Genomic DNA, 21,996 nt, shown 5'->3' on the forward strand with positions numbered 1-21,996 from the left:
ATGTCGTATTTGGTCTCAACCTGTAAAAGCCAAGCCCTCAGGGATTATGCAAAACATTTGAGTATTCCGCAGTGCTTATTAAATAATACTGAATAGAGTGACCATATTTTGATTACCGAAAACTAGGACACTCGTTCCGGCAATGAGATACTTAAATGATACTCGAAGTTTACTCAAAGATTTCTTATTAATTTCAATACATTTAAAGTATGCCCCCTCTGTATGGATAGAAAATTGTTATATTAGGGCCAGGACAGGACTTGAAAACAGTACATGTCCTGGGAAAACAGGACGTCTGATCACCCTAAATACATGTGTTTGAAGCAGGAGTCTTCTTACACAAGATGAAACATGTTCTATCTATGTGGGTCAAACTCATATATCCAGTCATAACATGAACATGACCGTTACTGCAGTGCAAATCACATGGCTGGATAGACATGCAATGTCATGCATGTGTTGAAATTACATGTTGTGGGTGAATGTCATTTTGCCAAGTAGCCGATGGCATGTTTGTTGATCCTGGAACAACATTCAATCAACCAAGTTCAGAGTTTAAGTCAAGCTTAGGCTTACAACCACATCAGTGTGTAAAAATATGGTATATATTTTTAACCATATTTTAACTTTAGTTGATTTAGTTACTAGTGTAACTACAATGCTTTTTTCAGGCAATTATGTATAAGTCATCAGTAAAATAAATGATAAAATCTCCAAAGGGAACATGTCAGGTTTGTGTGTGATCCTTAAAACAAAACATGGAAATACAGGAATATGAACTTTATTGTCTCTTCTGAGCATTACTGCACAAGTGCAAACTGTTAGAAACAAAGGAAAAGATACAAAACTTTAACAAAAAAATGTATGGTAAAAGACACATTTCTCTTTATGCATTGAATAGGATTTAAATGCCCAATAACTGGTGGTTATGAACATAATTTTTGGAAAAAGTGTCTGCCCCATATTCAATCACAAACACACACTCACACACACAACATTCTGCACATTAATTCACCTTGGGGTCCGTCGTTAGTGAGCAAACAAAAATTACTTGTAGAGTATGCAGGACTCTCAATCTCACAAATAACAAGTTTAATTGCATAAAAATAAAAATGGCTTAATTATACAGGAGGTAATGAAAAGCATATACTCCTCTGTGCTTTCCTTAACCCTTCTGATGTACAGAAAAACATTTGTAATAAAAATAAAACATGCAAACTGTTCAAATAAATGGTAACACTTTACAATAACGTTCCATTAGTTAGCTAACAATGAAAAAATACTTCTAAAACATTTAATAATCTTAGTTAAATGCCTATTTCAACATTTACTAATGCGTTATTAAATCAATGCTTGTATCTGTTAATACTATTTAACAGATTTTAGCTGAACTAACAATGAACAGATGTGTTTTTATTACCCAAAGTTTACAAAAAAGAATAAATACCACAACAAATGTATTGTTAGTTAATGTACTAAATGTCAAGTAATAGGACCTTAAAGTAAAGAGTTATAGAAAATAAATACAATGAATAAATATTTAAATATACATATTATGAAAGTTTGACATACAGTAGGAAAATAAGAAACACATAAAAATACACAACTTTGTTGGTAAGCAAGAGACTAAATAAGTAAAACAAAACAAAAGTTTGGTCAGGAACCTAATTTAAGGCCCCATTTACACCTGATGCGTTTTGGTGGATCAGATCACGCGTAGAGGGAGACACATTCCCGTTTACACCTGGTGTTTTAATCCGTCTCTTTTGTCCACTTTCAGTCACTTCTGTCCTGATTTCTTCGAGGGAAGGGTCTATGGGCGGTGTGTGGGCTTTTTCAGATCTTTCAATCCAATGGATGAAATAAGCTCATGCAATTTACAATTGAACATGCCTGGAGACGACGGATAAACACGAAGATCAGCAGCTTTAGTTTCTGCCCTGACAGACACAAGACAAGCCGAACGCTGTGCGTGTGTGTTAGAAATCAGGAATGAGGAGAGAGAACATTATTTGTGCTGGTACGTTTTTCATCTTCAAACCAAACATGGGTCTCCAGCTAACAGTTTAAAATCCCGTCTGGCTAGTGCGCTTCGAACGCTTTTGACCACATGAACGTTTACACTACGAAAAAGCATGTGTTTTCCACTACCTCTGGATAGGGTTGGGTAGACATAAAACATTAATTAAAATTTATCTTTTAATTATATATAATTAAACAAACTTTTTTGTCAAACAAAGTGCTGCACAACATCTTTATACTGTTCAAATTAAAACATGAAAAAAAAGTGGTTTCTACTTAAAAAATAAAGTTTTGATAATAATGTATTATCATCACATTAGTGTAAGTATTATTATATTGAGACATATCTAGATTCTACTGTACAACAGTAATTTATTTGTCGAGTTAAACCTAACTTATTTTGACAGGTTGTCTTGAAGACCTTTGAGTTTATGTGTGTGTATGACATGACGGTAGTCATTTTTAAATTAAACGGTAAAATGCTAATGAAGTGACTCTCAGAATGGCTCTGAGGATGAAGTTCATGCATTCATCCTCGTATAAGACGTTAGAGATGGAAATACACGACGGTCACACGTGCTTCAGTGTGTGTGTGTGTGTGTGTGTGTGGTAAAGGAAACTGCGCATCTGCACCATTCATTCACACAGATACATGAATGATTCATTTTTAAATCGTTTTTTTGTGGTTTAATATTCACAGACACTATAATCATCAGATGCGTTCTCAGGTACCGTAATTTGGCACAGATTGATTTAATATACTCTAAACCCTAACACTCCAAATAAATCATTGGTTTGAGGGGGACAGACTTATATTAAACAAATTAGTTCAGTCATATTAACTTTTATGAGTATTTAGCACTGTCTTTTTCTTTCAAGCTAACAGAACTGATCTTTTTTTAAGTAAACTGAACAGTTCCATTGATTTGAGTTTTATGAAATTATTCATTTTAATTTAAACAAACTTTAGTTTAAATGAAACTTGCTTTGCCCATGGCACTCAAAAGGGAGAGTAAATGATAAAATTAAGTGTTATATAATGTTTTTTTGTGTGTGCAAGATTCATGTTAAGTGGGACATTGTCATTTATTAAATATGTCATTATTAGCAACTGCCTCTGCCTCAATTCAGGCTTTCAGTGTGTAAATCAGTACTCTGTAGTACAGACGTAATTCAGTCAGTGCCCTTAAAAGTACCGAGGTCAGTCCCAACCCTACCTCTGGAAATGGTCGAAAGTGGACAAGCTCAAAGTGTTTCAGACCCCGTTTACACTTGTATTTAGCATCGTCCACTTGTGATCCGATCGACAAAAACGCATCTAAATACCAGGGGGAAACAGGGCCTAATACTCACCAAGTGGCAATAAACAGGACCGATGACCAGCTGAATAAATTCTGGCTGGTTTTCATTCACACCGAGGATGTTTGCAGCGACTTTCCCTGCAGACTCCCAGAGATTGTGTCCGAGTCCAGCAGCTCGACTATGCTGTAGGGTGAACAGTCCTCCAAACCCAGCTTCCCACAAGCCCACCCGCAGAACCCTTTCTCTAAATCCCTGACCGACATCCACCACTCGCTGAAGGCCCAGGAAACCTGCACCACGGCCGAATACAGAGCCAGCGACAGAGACATCACCACGATGAGCACGGGATAGAAGATGATGAGGAAGGGGCACACTGTGATTTTGTGGCAGAACGTCCGTTCCTCGTTGTACACCAGGAAAATGTTGTACCAGGTGAGAGTCCCGTAGTAGAACGAGGTGATGAAGGATAGGACGAAGACTACGGGAGCACAGGAGAGACTCCACAAGACGATGTGAGGACCCTGAGAAATGCCGAAACCGCACGAGCGGCTCGATCCCTCTTGGCCGTCACATTCGGCGTCCAGACGCTCCTTTGACCTCGCCATCTCGCGCAACTCTCTCTCTGTGAGCGTCACGTGAATGTCCACCATCTGACCTTTCTTCTTCCCACGCGTGATGGTCCCTGTGAGCGTCACGTAGCGACTGTCTGGAGGCACAGCCCAACCTAATGAGGTCAAGATATTTTATTTACAATGAGAAAGAATGCATTCCCTATTTTAAACAAAATTTAAAGGGTTAATTGACCCAAAAATTTAAATTCTGTCTTTAAAGTACAACTCTGGTGAAAAATGAACCTAGGACTAAATAACACATGGTTACCGAGTAGATCGTTCTCTGGGATGCGCTTTCATGAAAATCAAATGTAAAGAGTTTTATCTCTAAAAACAGATTAAAGGGTTAGTTCACCCAAAAATGAAATTTCTTTCATTAACTCCTCACCCTAATGTCGTTCCACACCCGTAAGACCTTCGTTCTTCCTCGGAACACAGTTTAAGATATTTTAGTTTTAGTCCGAGGGCTTTCTGTCCTTTGAATGTAAGTGTAAGCAACACTAGCTGTCCACGTCCAGAAGGTAATGAAAACATCATCAAAGTAGTCCATATGAGACATCAGTGGGTTAGTTAGACTCTTTTGAAGCGTCGACAATACATTTTGGTCAAAAAATAACAAAAAATATGACTTTATTCAGCATTGTCTTCTCTTCCGCATTTGTTTTCAAACCTCAAATAAAGAATCAAACGGTCGCGAATCAGCAGATTGATTCGTGATTCAGATCACCAATTTCACGTAATTTCAGCAGTTTGCCGGTCTTGAATCATGACCGTTTGATTCTTTATTTGAGGAACACGGAAGAGAAGACAATGCTGAATAATGTCTTATTTTTTGTTATTTTTGGACCTAAATGTATTGTCAACGCTTCAAAAGAGTCTAACTAACCAACTGATGTCATCACTACTTTGAGTCATTAATGAAAGAAATGTCATTTTTGAGTGATCTAACCCTTTAACTTATAACGCTAATCTATGGGGCACAGAGTAAATAAAATTAAATCGCTAGTTAACACCACTAACAAGGCTCAAAATAGCCTCACACTAACACGATAGCATAATGAGGGTCCCTACATGCAAACCGAAGGATTGAGAACTTTGTAAGTGTACAAACAGTTTAATAAGAAGATACTTTATAAAGCGCATTACGCGTATACAGAGAGGCACCAACTTAGAAAACAGTCTCGACCAGTCGAGCCAAGAATGCTATGATTTTAGAGTTAAAACTCTTTACATTCGATTTTCAAGAAAACGCATCCCAGAGAACGATCTACTTGGTAACCATCTGTTAATTAGCCATAGGTTCATTTTTCACCGGAGTTGTCCTTTAATTCCTCACCCTAATGTCGTTACAAACCCGTGAGACTTTCGTTCATCTTTGGAACACAAATGAAGATCTTTTTGTGTGTGATTTCTTTCCCTCCATTGACAGCTACACAATCGACACTTTGACGGTTGAAAAAGTTCATAAAGATATCGTAAAACTAATCAATATGAATTGAGCGGTTTAGTCCAAATTTCCAAAAATATTTTCAGGTGCTGTGTAATATCATTGCGCCGCTGCACTCATGGTACGGCAGCAAAGTTTCCGGAGTATTATGCAGGAAGGAGAGTTTAGTTCTTAGACATATCTGCCGAAAAATCAGAACTCGTTACGTATTTCTGAAGGAGGGACTTCATAGCACAAGGAAATCATCAGGCCGTTTTTAGGACAGAGAAAACAGCGCTGTACAGATAAGTACATTTTGTGAAAAACACTGTGTTTTTTTACATGCGAAACATGAACTCATGTTATATTGCACACTGTAAACATAATCAAAGCTTCGAAAACATGCGAAAAACGGGACCTTTAAGCTTTTCTCTGAGAAAAGAACAAATAACGGCACTGAAGTCATTCTTAAAAAGGGAAGATGTGTTCGGAGTTTAGCCGACCGGATACGGCGAATGTTTAATCTATCAACGAGCTCTGCTTCACCTTCGTTGCTCTGGTTGGTTGTAGCGCTATCCTATCCGCCCCTCGGATTGAGCCGTCAATGGTGAGTTTCCAGACCAAACATCTTGATGTGGGTCTGGCTTGTCAGGCTAGGAAGATATTCCTACCCTTTTAAATCCTTTTCTTTACCAGGAAAGATGAAAAGGATTGCATGCTTTACCTTCACAACTGGGGTTGTTGAGAAATGTAGCCCCTTCTTCAGAGTTCCTCTCTCCAGCCTCACTATCTCCTCCATGCTCTTCACCAGCGGCTCTCTCTGGATCCGAGCGGTAGACGATGATGGACTCCGGCCGGTGTTCTCGCTTCCTCCTCTTCCGTCGAGTGCGGCTGGTGCCGCTGCTTCCTTCATCCATCTGCCCCTCAGACACCTCCGATGGGACAGACTCCAGCTGCTCCACCTGCTCCATGCTCCGGTTCAACGTCTCACAAGCTTTGGAAGGAGCTACAACTTAAGAGAGACTAGAAAATGCTATTTACTCCATCCACACATGATACGCCTGAGAGAGAGAGAGAGAGAGAGAGAGAGAGAGAGAGAGAGAGAGAGAGAGAGAGAGAGAGAGAGAGAGAGAGAGAGAGAGAGAGAGAGAGAGAGAGAGAGAGAGAGAGAGAGAGAGAGAGAGAGAGAGAGAGAGAGAGAGAGAGATCATGATCATGATGACACAGTTGGCATGCATTCAATCAAATATGGAAATAAGGAAAAAATTACATTATTGAGTCTCATTTGAACTAAAGGTTAAGTATGTAAGGGTATACAAGAGAGAATATAAATGTCAAAGGGCAAGTTTATTTATTCAGTGTAATATCCTGTACAGGTGAAGGTGTATTAACAATACAGTGAACATGTTCCAGTTTTGTTATTGTTAACTAAAAAGAAAAAAAAAAGAAATGAAAAAAATCACGATTAATAGAGTTGACAGCCCTAAAATAAACACTATTAATAGAGTTGACAGGACTAAAATAAAGTTGATTAGGCACATCAACACGATTAATCACAATTAATAAAATCTAATGTGTGTGTGTGTGTGATGTATGTATGTATATATATATACACATACATACCCATCTAACTATATATATATATATATATATATATATATATATATATATATATATATATATATATATATATATACATAGTTAGATGGGCCCCACTTTATATTAAGTAGCCTTAACTACTATGTACTTCCATTAAAAAATAAGTACAATTTACTTATTGTGTTTTTATTGTATTGCAAACCACTTTTGCTGATATTAAGGTGGGAAAGGGGTAGAGTTAGGGACAGGTGTGGGTGAATGGGTAAGTTAAAGGGTAGCGTTATGGGTAAGGGAATTGTAACTACAGAAATTAATTACAGACATAATTACATGCAGGTATTTTGAAAAAATGTGAGTACAATGTAAAAACATGTATGTACACAATAAGTGCATTGTATCATACGAGTAATAGTAGTTAAGGCCACCTAATATAAAGCTGGTCCATGGTTTGACGGCACTAAAATTAAGTTGATTAATCACGCCAACTTGATTAATCACATTCAATATAATATATTATGTATGTGTGTGTGTGTGTGTGTGTGTGTGTGTGTGTGTGTGTATATATATATATATATATATATATATATAGTTTTTTTAATGTAAAAAATGTATTAATTGATTTGCCAGCACTAAAATAAAGTAAAATAATATAAAATATATAGAAATGAGATAGAATGTAAAAATTAGATGGAATGTTACAAAAATTATAAATTGGAATAAAATAACTTAGGTTGAAGTACCAAAATTACTAAAACTAAATAAAAATTAAATAGAAAATCTATAACAAAAAGACAAACTTAAACTAAAATGAAAATATAAAAAATAAAGCTAAATTAAAAAATAATTGCTAAAATAGTATATAAATAATACTAAAATAACACTGACAATCTTTTGTGTAGGAAACAACACCCTTCCGTCAGCGAGCTGGGTCTCATTAAACTCTATTGTCAGAGAAACAAAGACAAACAGGAGACACCGGAAACGTATAAGTCAATCATAGGATTGTGTTTTAATAAAATAGCGTCTGAAACAAAAAATCCTTCATTTGAGATCAGTTTTTTTTAAATCAGTGTAAATGCCTGAGCGCCAGGCGGAGGCTGTTTTTCTCTCAGCTGATCCGCTCTGGGTTTAATAATCACACCATGTAAGAAGCGTCTTATTCACAAACACAAGAAGCTCCTGTTTAATTTATACCTGTATCCTTACCTACCTGATGCACATGCATGAAAGAACCTCTGTGAAAACTCTTGCGATAAAATGTTTAGCTTGGTTAAATGTCCAACAGCAGCCGCCATGCAGATGCGCCGCCTGGCCTGGGCTACGATGAATACAAGCCCCGCCCATTGACTCTGGAACGCCTGTACCGTCCAATCAGATGATGATAAATCGAAGTCCCTCCTCCAGACAGTGAAATACTAGGCTACTACGTTATTATTATAATCAATATTTTATTATACATATATATATATATATATATATATATATATATATATATATATATATATATATATATATATATATATATATATATATATATATATATATATATATATATATATAATTGCGTGTATTAGTGTGAGTGTTTGTGTTCGTCTACTCCATTAAAATTATATTTTAATAACATAAGTTTTTGATCAAATATTTCATAAATTAATGCACCATCGAAAAAAATGTTACTACCAATTTGGTAACGTTACATGGTTAAATCTGTTTTATTATTTATTCAGAAAACAAATAACGACTTGTTTCCCGCCAGGTTAACCAAATGTACACACTTATTTAATAATTTATCTTTATTTATTATTTAAGTTATTGTAAACTATTCTTTTTTTTTTAAATCCTACCCGATGTCTTCAGTCTTCAGTCAGATCTCGTGGATTAACGGACGTTTTAAACCGACGCTCAAAATGCTACTACATTTATTGCTACATTTATTATTATTATCAATATTTTATTTTATTTTTATCAATATTTTATTTTTATATATATATATCGTTTTTATTGCTTTCGCATTTGTTCCATTAAATAAAATAAAACAAGTATTAAATAATTTTTTATATAAATTAATGCAATTTAATAGATATGTCATCATTAAAAATTGTGATGTTAGGCAATTAAATATGTTTCATTATTTATTCAAAAAACAAATAATGACTTGTCCCATGCCAGGCTAACCAAATGTACTCAATAATTTATTTATATTTATTATTTAATTTATTTAAACTATTCTATTTTTTATTCTGATAAATGTTGCCGATGTCGTCAGCAGACTGTAAAATAAATAGGTCGTCAGTCAAAAATCTCGAGGAGTAACGGACGTTTTAACCGACGCGCTCGAGCTCCGTATTTAAAGCACATTACTCGCCTTTTAAATCCATTTGAGTTATATAACATCTCAAGACTGGAAAATATATCTATTTACGTGATCTGTGTGGTATTTTCAAGCACTGTGTGTGTTTTGTCGGGTTTTGAATGGATGAGCAGACGGTAAATCAACTGGATAACCTCCTGCTTCAGTTAGGTGATGAAAGCGTTTAATTTCTTTTCTTTTTTTAAACATACTTCGATGTTTAACTTGATATTTACTGTATACTGTTATATCTACGACAGGTATAGAGACTAGAGAACTTGCTCAGAGAAAGGATGACCTTAAACAGCAAATACAAAGTAAGTTTTTAGGCACACCTCCTCACTGTAAACATTAGACAACGAGCTCTTCTAATCATCCACATATAAAGAACTAAAACTCGTCCTATCCGTTGTGTTTGTAGTTTGTGAGTCCAACATTCAGGAGAAGAAGGATTACATGAACACAACTCACATTACTATCAGCAAACTCAATGAGGAGATCCAGCAAAAACAAAACACTGTGAAGTTCATCAAAGAAAACACCAAAAAGTATGGTAAAGTGTGAGACTGACAATATTTTAAGCATTCTGAGCATAATATAGTATAATATGAATCCAAATGTTCTGATATCAGTCAACAGAGAACAGGACATCTGCTGCTTCAGTATGAAAAGACCCTGGAAGCTGAGCTGGAGAAGAGACAGGACAGCTATAAGCAAGACATGTAGGTTCAGCTTAAAGGATAGTTCACACAAAAATTTAAATTAACCCATGGTTTACTCACCCTCCAGTCTTCCTATGTGTATATGACACTTCTTTCAGACGAATACAATCGGAGTTATATTAAAAAATGTCCTGGCTCTTCCAAGCTTTATAATAGTAGTGAATGGTGGATTAGATTTTGAAACCCAAAAAAGTGCGTCTATCAATCATAAAAGTAATCCACACGGCTCCAGAGTTAATAAAGGCCTTCTGAAGTCATGCGTTTTTGTAAGGAAATATCCATCTGCCCATCATCGTATAAACCCTGACAATTTGATTGGTCTGAACAGCTTCTGTTGTGTCACAATTGATCGAGTCCAGACCAAATTTCCCAAACTCAAATGTTGTGGGCGGGGCTAAATTCGGCTGACATCGAGGCTACTGGGAAACAAACTCAAGCTCTTCTGCTTTTATACTGAAATCCTCCTACATTTCTCTTTAAAAATTCATCTTTTAGACTTCTGATTTGTGACCGGAGTTTTGCTCTATCCTCTACGCTTCTGCGTTCATCAATACGTCCTGCATTGGGCTACTTTTTTGCCTCAAATCGATGCATATGGCCGCCCTTCAAAAGCAATTTATTGTAGTTATAAAGTTTTAAATATGAATATTTTTCTCACACAAACATGACTTCACTTCAGAAGACCTTTATTAACCAATGAGCTTTTTTGGCCTTCAAAATCTAATCCTCCATCCACTGCCATTCTAAAGCTTTGAAGAGCCAGGGCATTTTTAATATAACTCTGATTATATTCGTCTCAGAGAAGAATGTCATATACTTGCCCCGACACTGCTCAGCGGGAAATGTAAAAAGTGTCTGTAGTAGATTGTGTGGGACAGGTTTTTCAGTAAAACTTTGATCATGTAGAGGCCCTTAGAAATTCACATATCAAACATGATACGGTAGGCTTTATATGGTTAAAGATGCTTGGTCTTTGAAGGAAAATGTTCCAGGAGAGAATCGAGAGCTACAGGAACGTGTTTGAGCAGTATAAGGATCGATACTGTCAGAACTCACTGGCTCAAAAACTGCTGAAGATTCAAGCGGAGAACGAGGAAATCGAAAGGAGAATCAGAGTCATAGAAGAACAAATAACTGAGAAGGAGAGAGAACTGACTGCAGCATTCGGTAACTCAACAGTTCATTTAAGAATCAAATATGTTGTATATCAATGTCTGGATGAACTATGACACAGATCTTCTGTTTTGACAGGTGAGGAGGAGCCAGTCACCGATGGTGCAGACAGGTATGTTATCTTTACAGCAGGTTTTTTTTTATCAGAGGTTTGTTGAATTATTCTAATTAACTTTTTTTTCTGAAATCGATTAAAACAGTAAGTGTCCAGACAATGACGGCCTACAAACTGAAAGCGAGTCGTTTGATGAAATGGTCCCTCGTCAAGAGCCCACAACGCAGGTACTTCTGCTGTTCTGAAACTGCATGTACAGCTCCATATACATGAATTAGGAAAGAAAAAAAATATTCAAAATGAAAGTTATTGTGGGTTCTGCATCTTCCAGATGCCTGAGGAATACACAGATGAGCACATGGCTGATGAAGATCCTTCTGAGGTGAATAAGGCAGAAAGTGAGTCTCAAATGGACACAGACTTAAAGACAAAGAGAGAAACTGGAGAAGGTAAACCAATCAATACCAAATAAACACCAGCATATCTAATATTTTGAAAGTATCACAATAAACACAGATTAACCAATCACAATAAAGTATTCCTTTCATTTTAGAACAAATGCAAGAAGTCGGTCAGAGTCAGTCAGAGAAGGTGAACAAACCGGTATAGTTGAAATACACACAACTGCCATTAAATAATTTCAATATACACTACTAGTCATGTTTGTGATAATTATGCTTTTTTTAAGTCTCTTCTGCACATCAAGGCTTGATTTATTTGATAAGGAATACAGTAATATTTTTAGAATTTGAAAAGAACTTTTCTATTTAAATATATTGTAAAATTGCAATTTTCATTACTCCAGTCTTCAGTGTCACATGATGCTCAATTATTAATAATGGTTCTTATTATTTGTCATATCATCTTTTAGTGGGAACCGTGATTTTGTTTACTAATCAGTTTTAATGCGTCCTTGATGAATAAATGTTTTTTTTTTTTTATTAAACTTTTGAATGGTTGTGTTGTGCAGTTTCAGTTTTAATAAAATATTAACAAAAACATTTTAACATTGATAATACCGTAATCATAAATGTTCTCATATGATCCTGATTTGACAAATCCTCATATGAGAATGATTAGTGAAGTATCATGTGACACTGAAGACTGGAGTAATAATGATAAATTCAGCTTTGATCACAGGAATAAATTACTCTTTACTATATTCACATAAACATTTACTTTAAATGGTAAAATATGTCACTATTATTTTTACATTTTCTAATCAAATAAATGAAGCCTTGCTGAGCAGAAGAGACTTAAAAAAAAACTTTGACTGCTAGTGTTCTGTGTATTTCTTGTAATATCGGTTTGGATGAATGCAGCAGGGGAATGTGAATGTGTCATGTGCTTCTGAGCTCATGGTGGAAATGTCAGAGGAGGAGGAAGAACATAACTCAGAGGTGACCGCAGCAGATGCTCAGGAGGACTCAGTGACTGAGGGTCCCGTCTGTCCTCCTCCCTCACCGGCTAGAATTAAAGCCACACCGACCACCCCGACCTTCTCCTTAAAGTACGACCCTCAGCAGTGTTTATGATGGAGCACACCGTACCTCTATATGCTGCCATCTGCCACTTACATCACTGCAATACTTTTCTTACTAAGTACTTGAGTCTTGTTTCAAGTCCAAACATCTAGAAATTCTACAATAAGTATTTACTAGACAAGCAAAGGTAATTGTCTAATTTTGGGGAAAAATAACTCAAAATTAAGAGTTTTTGCTTAAAATAAGCACAATAATCTACCAATGGGGTAAGAAAAATAATCTTAATTCAAACAGAAAACAAGATTATTTAGTTTACCTCATTGGCAGATTATTTTGCTTATTTTAAGCAAAAACTCTCTTAATTTTAAGTTATTTTTCCCCAAAACAAGACAATAATTTTTACTTGTCTTGTAAATATTTCTTAATGTAAGAATTTTTAGATATTTTGACTGGAAACAGGACAAAAATACTAAATAAGAAAGCATTTTTTTGCAGTGATTACATGAAACACCATTTGCAGCCCATTTTACATCATGCATTTTTCAGGGAAACACCAAAATTGTGGTGTGCAGCTAGTCAAGTCAGCTTTAATTCTGTAGTGATTTGATGAATAATTCACAAGAGCAGGAACTCACGCTTCAGGAAGTAAAAATGCTTAAAAAGGAACTGTTTGATCTGTTAACAGCAACAGTCCCAGCTGCTCACCTGGACGACAGGAGATCTCAGACACCAAGTCGCCCGCTTTTGTCTTCTCCATGATGTCTGATCCGAGCACACCTGGGTTCTCTAAGCTGGGCTGTGACTTTGACATGGGATCCGCAGCAGATGAGGTGAACTTCAGAAGCGGGAAGACTCACACATGCATCATTTCATCAAAGATAGTTTCATCATTTTGTTTGTGTGTGTGTGTGTGTGTGGTAGGCATCTCCATTTACCTTCACGAGCTCCTATTTCTGCGACAAGGTATTTCTGGATAAATGTGGATGTTTGTGCTTTATAGCTGAATGCTTGAAATCTGATTTTGTATTTCTGGTAATAGAAGTCACCAGGATCAGCACCCAAGTTCTCAGGTGACGTATTGCTTATGAGTAATATCTACACTGCCTGTCAAAAGTTTGTAATAATTAATTAAATATTTATTATGCTTATGCTCCATGTATTTGATCAAAAATTACAGTAAAATAGTGAAATATTATTAAAGTTTAAAAGTTTTTTCTATGTGAATATATAGTAAAGTGTAATTTATTCCTATGATTAAATCTGAATTCATCATCATTACTCCAGTCTTCAGTGTCACATGATCCTTCCGAAGTTATTGTAATATAAATTGCTGCTCAATTATTATTGGTTTTACATTATTATTAATGGTTCTTAATATTATTAATGATGAATTTGAATTGAATTTATTTGAGGAATAGAAAGTTTAAAAGAACAGCACATGTAAACTAGAAATCACTCCCACTTTTGATCAATTTAATGCATCCTTACTGAAAAAAAACCTTATCCCAAACTCTTGAATAATTGTGTTTTAGGTTTCCACAAAAATATTGACCAGCAAAAGCTGTTTTCAATGCTGATAATAATCAGAAATGTTTCTTGAGAAGCAAACAATGCTGTAAATTCAGCTTTGATCACAGGAATAAATTACATTTTACAATATATTCACACAGAAAACAATTTAAACTGTGATGATTTCACTATATTACAGTTTTTACTGTAGTTTTAATCAAATTGCCTTGGTGAGCAGAAATTTCTTTCAAAAAATATTCCAAAGTATAAATCATATTTTGCCTATAGATGGTTTTAAACATACATAAAAAAGTATTGTATTTTTTGTTTTGTGATATTTTCCTGACAAATCAAGAGTCTAGAGTTAACGCTGTTGTTTCTCTACAAGGTTTCCTGTTTGATGAAGCCGAGAGTCGTCAGGAAGAGTTTTCCTTTTCCTTCGGGAAGGAAAGCCCTCAGAGGAGCTCTTCCTCACGCGACGCTTCGGGACCTGCTGATTCCTTTCCCTTTTCATTCAGCTTTGGAAAATTATAACTTCATAAACATTGTATCCTAATAGCTGTACTTCAGAGATGTGTTCAGATGTCTGTTACACTTTATACTATGTGAAGTGTTTATGCCAGTTAAATACGGCTCAGTTTGCTAAGTTTGCTCAACATGATTTAAAATAACTTGGTTATTTGAATATATACGTATGCATTATAAATGATAGAAAATTAGAGGAATGTTTAAATTCTTGCATGTTCTTATTAAATGTATTTGGTGCTACTCAGAAACTGAAAATATAACAAAACACTGAAAAAGTCTATTTCCCTCTACTCACAACACAGAAAAGCATTTTTAAATATATATTTTTATTATATATTTTAGTAGATGTATTTTGTTTTATTTAGATTACAGTACATTCCTTTCAATATGACATTCAGCTGCATCATTAACATTTAGATTTTTATGGCTTACATTTACAGACAGAAACAGTGAACAACTTACTGCACACTTTCAGTTCTGTAGATTTCAGCAAAACAACCATTTCATAGTTGTTGACAGTAATACGCAAAACTGCTAAACATGGAAGTTTGGAAAGGTGAAACTCAAAAAACCTGTCAAAAAAACTTGTCCAGTTGCATAAACACAGTCACTATGTAATAGTCTGAACAACTAGCATTTAGCCAATCGGTCTTACTTTTCAGTTTCAGGTTAGACCAATCTGTTTGAGGGGCCAAAGCACTGAAGGTACGTAGGCACCTGTTGAAATCGTTAGTGTTCCTATTCTTCTTCCTCTGCTCTGGAAGTCTATGAAAACCCATAGAAACATTATAAAATTTGGCACACAGGTAAAGAACAGTCTGAACTGTCAACATAGCTAATATGGAGTCTCTAACTCAATCCCTCTAGCGCCACCAACTGTCCAAATTTACACTCAGTTTGATGCTTACAACTTTTGAACCGTAAGGGCTAGAAACAACATTTTTCCTCTGATTTAATGGCTTAAGATCATTCACCCTATGATTCGTCATGAAAAATTGTCTGCTGTTTTGAATCTCCTCCTAGGCCTTTGCTCAGATTTTCTCAAAAATGTAACCAGATCTTCTTCAACGCAAGCCATGCCCATAAATTTTAGGGGTTTAGATTGATTTATCAAACTTGTTTTGACCAAACTTGGGCTGAAACCGATATCGCCCCCCATACCCTTAAATATATTGCACTATTTGAGAGGACAGCCATTTGTAGTGGTGTCCGAAACCATATTGGACGTGAGTGTACAGCCGGTGTACACACAGAGGCTGGCCGAATTCACTTACTTGTTTTCATTCACTCCTTCAAGTGTACTGTATTAGTGGACTAAAGTAGGGTACAGTGATTGAGGGTTTAGGCGGCGATTTCGGATTCAGCCTTGGTGTGTTATATGACAACCATGACCTGAGGTTACCTGCACAGTTTTATCACAGTGCCACCAAGTGGTCAGGAGATATTAAAAATAGCTCTTCTTGCTTATAAGTTCTGAACGGTTTGGCCAAAAATCACAAAACTGACTCTTAAGTTTGTAATAGAATACCAAATTTGATCATATTGGCCATCTTGCTGTAAAATGCTAAATTTTATGAACGCATTAGTGTATTGTCAAGAAACTCTATATGTGTCTTCGGCACAAAGTCCTGAAGGTACTCAAAGTTTCAGGGCAGCGCCACCTTAGTGGCTTCCCAAAAATGTTAATAACTTTTGACTAAATTAGCCTATTGTATTGAACTGGTCTTAATAAACAAAACATGCTGAGAACACAGATACCAATTTTGCCAAAGTCGGCCAATCTTCCTGGCAGCCATTTTCTTTCAAGACCTACATTTTCGAGCTCCTAGATAGATTATTGCTCAAATTTTCCCCAAAAATCGAAACATTTCATCTTCAGACCATGCCTGCAAAAAGTTATAGATTTAGTGCCAATAGACAATGATTCTGTCTAAAATTATATTATGTCTTTTATTGCTTATTGTTGCAGTTGGTCTGATGCTGGTTCTATGTGCTTGGCCCCTTAATTTGGTCTTGCTATATATATTTATGTAATTGCCGGAAAAAGTTATTACCAGATGACTAACTTGTAAGAGCAAGCAGTTTATGCAACTGGCCAAAGCAGGCTATATGTGAGCCCCAAAAATTATGTTTTGCAAAATGATTTTTGCATTGTGACTTTTCATGACAATTAAATCTTATTCTTAATACTCCAATGCAAAACCTTACGGTGGTGTGTATGAAAATAATGTCACAATGCAAAAATGCAATTCATACAATGCAATTCACGTTTCATTAACACAATCATACCTGCTTCATTATTTTTTAGTATTTTGAATGAAATGTAGAGTATTAATATTGAAAATGTAAATCATGCTGCACTAAAACTATCTATTGTTTCACATTAATCACGTTGCATAGGCTCACAATATCACAGACACACTGAAACTCTGAAGCTCACAACCACAAATTACCTGTTCAAATGTTTGACAACCTGGTTCACAATTTTTTCCCTTTACCATCTTGTGATGTACTTTATCACGGCACATCAAACCATTTTGCCTTGTGGTTTTGCCAGTGAATACTGCACAGACCTTTAACAACTAAAAGCTAGGGTTGGGGATCGTAATATATTTTCCGGTTCATGTTCCATTAAAATGATTTAAAGGGTTACTTCAGCGATTAGCATATGGCCTTGTATCAATAGAAACCCTGGAGTATATTCAAATTATTGTGCTTTCCCCCCTCATATCTCCCTGAGACAAGAGATTTATGCATTTTATTTCTGGAAAAAATCCTCCTATGATGCAAATTGACGATTTTTGCATCATAGGAGGAATGTTTGCCCAAAGGCTAAAGACTACAGCCAGCAGAGGGAGCCATTTCCGCATGTTTTGAATCCGCTCATGGGGGATGGAGATCACACTCACAGCTCAGCTCAGCTACAGGCACTCATTTAAACGGAGCTATGGTGCGCAATGTAAGTCTTTTAACTTCTCAAATTAATTTCTATGAAAGTTAAGCTTGTAAAGGCATGAACTGAACGCGCCAGACTGAACTCGCGTTGTGAATGTATGCCGCGAGTGTAGTCGCGATTACCTCAGCTCTCATCACTCGTGCAGTAAGTGCTCAGTGCTGTGACACTCGCGCAGCGACTCACTCATTATATTGAACAGACACGTTCAGTTTTTAATTGTAGTGTCTTCTCTAACTCAGTCACTGTAATCAAGTTGGTGGCTTTGGGAATGGCCTCACAGGGCAGCGAAGCATTCTGGGAATTGTAGTCTTTCATCCCCATGGGACAAAAATACATTTTCTGTCTTTTCTCAGTCTAGAAGACACCAAATTCAAAAATAATTTCACATTTCTACTACATTGATGACCCAGTTTAAATACAGATTCATCTTCCCAGCGCTGAAGTACCCCTTTAACAACTAATAACAAAATAGTGGTAAGGAAATGTTCGCAATACTAGGGTTGGGTATCGTTTGAATTTTAACGACTGTGATTCTGCTCATCAATTCCAAATTTCAATCGCAAGAAGGTTAAAAAACTTTAGATATCATTCACATTTATTCAAAGACTTATTGCGAAACATGTAATTGTAGCTGAATACCATGAACAAAACATGAACTTTTGCCTATAGTTTAAAAATACCATAATAAAAACAACTAGCCTAACTAATATACATTATTATTAAAGTCAAGTAAACACTCGGTAATTAAAAAATATCAAATTAGCAATTGCACAAATAAACACAATTGAACAAAATACGGCTAAAATAAAAAATTTCAAGTAGAGAAACTAATCAAATGTAAAAATAACACTGAACTTTATTAGAAAATATAGGCTACATAAATATAGCCTATATTTTATGAATACAGTATTATTTAATTTTAATATAGTATTAATATTTAATCATTAATATAGAACAGCGAGCGAATTTCGTTATCTTTTGTTTGATTAACGTGCATCAGGAAAATCTGCCGTCGCTTTAAGAGCTGCACGAATCCAATATACTGTTACACACACGTTTTCATCTTTTCTTTTCAACTGTCTTAAGACATAACCGACTGTGTTCACGAGAATAATTTGACATATTTGTGTGTGCATGTGTCCGTTCAAGAAAGACGAGAAAGAGAACTCCGCGCGCATTATTCAGTATGAGAAGCTGTTCGGCGCGTGTGTGTGCAGCATGTGTATGTAGGAAAAAAACAGTATTCTTTGCACTCGAATGGTTTAAAATCACATTAAAATGCCCACACAGGAATCGATAAGCAGAATCAAAGTGTGTGTTTCTTTATCGATTTCCCGGTTCTAGGTAATCTGGAACTGGTTCTCGATACCCATCCCTACTAACAGCAGCAGTTTAGTATTAAGAATAACATAGTGTCTACACTGGAAGTGACTAGTGTTTCATTGCACCAGGAAAAATACTTTGCATTAGTTGTTTTTGAACAGCAAAATTATTTTACATTGCTACATTCGAGTATACATATAGTTAACAACAAGGTGATTGTAATTAGAAAACCAGAAACATCATAAGCTGGCTTTGATGATACGGTCTAAAGTGATTCAAATATATAACGAATAAAATTTTCTTTCAAGAAAAATATATTTGTCAAGCGGAAACAGACGTGGGCAGTGCTCATTAATCCAGACACATTTGAAAGGAAGTCTTTTCTCGCTGAGATGCGTTTTTTGTCCTGCTAAAATGGAGCTTTCTGAAGACAATCTGCTAAGGGGCACCATTTTCAACTTTTTAGTTATGCGGTTTGGCCGTTCCTTTACACGACAAGTTAGATTTTTTGGGGAGCCTGAAAAGGCAAGCTTTTGAAAACGATGCCTTTACCTTCTCTGTTAAAACAACAAAAATGCAAATTTGTGAAAACGAAGAAGTCATGTGCATGCGCATTGTGTGTTCGCGGAGTGTTCCTCAAAATGCGACATTGTCATCTATTGTCTGGCATGCGTAATACAGCCTTTTTAGTCATTTTTGCAGATCTGTGTGAACGAGGAACGTTGATTGTCGTCTGTTTTTAGTACAACTTTTCTGTGTAAACCTACCCGAAGTGGATACATTAGAAAACGCTGTTTCCGCTTTGTAGTGTGGACTGTGAAAACCGATGTATGTTTAGTCATGTGACACATATATGCACTGATCGATATCTATGGTTGTACCAGTTTTATAGCGCCTGCTATTTACGTTCATGATGTTGTTAAAAAGAAATGTCACTACAATCTTTATTTTACATTCCTGCAAAGATTACAGAACTTACTCACAATTTACTCGCAAAACATGAGGACAGTTGTGTTTTAGACCAAACAGAATGGCGACAGAGTGCAGATATTTTGCTAATAAAATAATCGTTCCAGAAGAATAGCTTGAGGTAGTCTCTCTGTATCATCTCTACGTTTCATGCATGTACATTGCGATGATTTTAGTGTTTTTAGACGGTTCAGTGTAGACAGAGTGTTTTGAAACAAAAACACTTTTCAAATGTATCCGGATTAATGTAAATGTATCCATACTTCTATTAATTACAATGGGAGTGACCTAGTTTTGGACACACTGCATAGGTCCATTATAAGGACGGTGCAATACAAGCCTCCAATGCAGAGGAAGATCAGGGTTAGGCACGCAGGAGTCATACCCTCCTTTACTCACTAAAGCATCAGGCGTTTACCCGTTTTAATGGAGGATTGGCAGTCAGGTGTGTTGGTTGAAGGATGGCACCAGTGGTGTGTGGTTTTAAAACCCGGTGTCTATGCTGAGAGAGCGACGGGTCACGTGTTCGATCTCTCCCGTCACATACTCGTTAAAGGACGTCTGATACTTTGCCAGCATCTTCAGCATCAGTCGGAGATTTATCCACCACTGCGTCTTGGGCATCCGGTGTCTGCAGGGCGAGAGTAACTGATTACTGATACTAGTTAGTCTTGTCATTATGCATTGGTAAAGTTTGGTATTATGTTTTGTCACATGCCTTGAGAACTGTAAAAGCCTAATATGAAGTATTGGTATTACACTGTAAAACATTTCCACCTAATTGGACTTATTAATTATTAATTAGTCAGTTGCTGCCTTACATTTTTAAGTGTAATGAAAATGGCTGTACAAGTAATTTCAACTAATTTTTTTGGTTTCAATTTTGCTTAATCGTGCATAATTAAAAAAATTAAGTTGCAATTGGTTAAATTATTTTGATGAGTTAAAGCAATGGTAAAAAACATGACTTTTTTATTCATTTTTTAAAAGTGAGCAGTAGCAACTTGACAACTGGTCATCTTGTGTTCTCCAAACACAATAAAATAGTGTTTTGTCCATCTCACGAGAATGTGCATACTTTTTAAACCTCTTTTAAAATTACTGATTTCATGTGTCAATTTTTTTAAATGAGGAAAAACATATTTTAAGTATATCTTTGCTTACTGTTATGGAATATTAATGCACAACTGGTTGTGAAAGTAGTATGCATTGTTAAAAAATTAAATTTGCACACTGTAAATCTTGTTTACATTGTACGTTTTGCATAAAATTAGGGATACATCAATATGAAAATTTTGGCCGATACTGATAATACTTTATATTTGAAAGTCGATATATTGGCCGATAAATCTTAAATTCAAATTTTTATATAACTTTTGAGAGCCTGATTACAAAAACAAAAGCCATATCTCAATCACACAATTATGATGTTCTCATTATAATTGTATGTAGCCGATATGTCTGACTTGCGCTGCACGTTGTATTTTCCTTTTTGCAATGATTTCAATCTTATTTCAAGCAATTCAAAAAAATCATGTGAACAGTGCGCATCTGAAGTGTCTCACCTGAAGGAAAGAATACAGTATTTATCGGCTGTAATATATCGGACAAAAGTTCTTATCGAGCCGATAACGATAACATTTAAAATGAACATATATCAGCCGATACCGATATGCTGGCAATATTTTGTGCATCCCTACATAAAATATCTACTTTTATAATTGTCTCTCTTGCTACATTCTACTTTCTATTTTATCATATTTAATAATAGTCCATTATTACTATTATTATGTTTTTGTATGTGCCCTTAATTCATTGTCGGTTCTGTTTGTTGTTGCACAAGTAATGAGGATCTAGTTACATTACATCACATGTATGTAGGGGTGAAGCTTGATTGGGACACTTTTTGCCAATGATATGACTAGGAAAAAAATGTCCTAATCAACCCGACTTCACTCTATTGAAGC

The 21,996-nt window shown here is 35.7% G+C and overlaps 3 protein-coding genes across 5 annotated transcripts in view; 1 reads left to right on the forward strand and 2 right to left on the reverse strand.

Moving 5' to 3' along the window:
• Window positions 1-1,689: 1,689 nt before the first annotated feature.
• Window positions 1,690-8,300, reverse strand: tmem169b (transmembrane protein 169b). Of its 2 annotated transcripts, XR_010905088.1 has the most exons (4): window positions 8,171-8,300; window positions 6,086-6,422; window positions 3,376-4,048; window positions 1,690-1,813 (listed from the first exon to the last, which is right to left on the reverse strand). XR_010905088.1 is itself a non-coding variant. In XM_067444620.1 (3 exons), exons 2-3 carry the CDS (start codon window positions 6,330-6,332, stop codon window positions 3,432-3,434), a joined length of 864 nt encoding a protein of 287 aa, XP_067300721.1. In that variant the 5' UTR covers window positions 6,333-6,422; window positions 8,171-8,300; the 3' UTR covers window positions 2,176-3,431. The 2 variants fall into 2 exon arrangements, 1 of the variants encoding a protein (XP_067300721.1); XM_067444620.1 differs by lacking the exon at window positions 1,690-1,813 and having other exon boundaries at window positions 2,176-4,048.
• Window positions 8,301-9,260: 960 nt separating this feature from the next.
• LOC137075718 (protein SIX6OS1) lies at window positions 9,261-15,036 on the forward strand. 2 transcript variants are annotated; one of them, XM_067444622.1, is made up of 14 exons: window positions 9,261-9,481; window positions 9,571-9,627; window positions 9,732-9,858; window positions 9,943-10,032; window positions 11,012-11,199; window positions 11,284-11,317; window positions 11,406-11,487; window positions 11,592-11,709; window positions 11,814-11,863; window positions 12,583-12,770; window positions 13,430-13,574; window positions 13,666-13,707; window positions 13,784-13,814; window positions 14,642-15,036. In XM_067444622.1, the coding sequence occupies exons 1-14, from the start codon at window positions 9,433-9,435 to the stop codon at window positions 14,785-14,787; spliced, it is 1,347 nt and encodes a 448-aa protein (XP_067300723.1). In that variant the 5' UTR covers window positions 9,261-9,432; the 3' UTR covers window positions 14,788-15,036. The 2 variants fall into 2 exon arrangements, with proteins under 2 accessions (XP_067300723.1, XP_067300724.1); XM_067444623.1 differs by having other exon boundaries at window positions 11,814-11,851.
• A 52-nt stretch (window positions 15,037-15,088) lies between these two features.
• The window catches only part of pfkla (phosphofructokinase, liver a), a 74,621-nt gene continuing 67,713 nt past the window's right edge, over window positions 15,089-21,996 (reverse strand). The window contains exon 22 of the mRNA XM_067444621.1: window positions 15,089-20,660. Coding sequence (XP_067300722.1) covers window positions 20,513-20,660 — 148 coding nt within the window. The 3' untranslated portion in view covers window positions 15,089-20,512. The remainder of the gene's footprint in view (window positions 20,661-21,996) is intronic.

Source organism: Pseudorasbora parva, chromosome 5, assembly GCF_024679245.1.
Source record: "Pseudorasbora parva isolate DD20220531a chromosome 5, ASM2467924v1, whole genome shotgun sequence".
In the NCBI taxonomy this organism is placed as follows: Eukaryota; Metazoa; Chordata; class Actinopteri; order Cypriniformes; family Gobionidae; genus Pseudorasbora; species Pseudorasbora parva.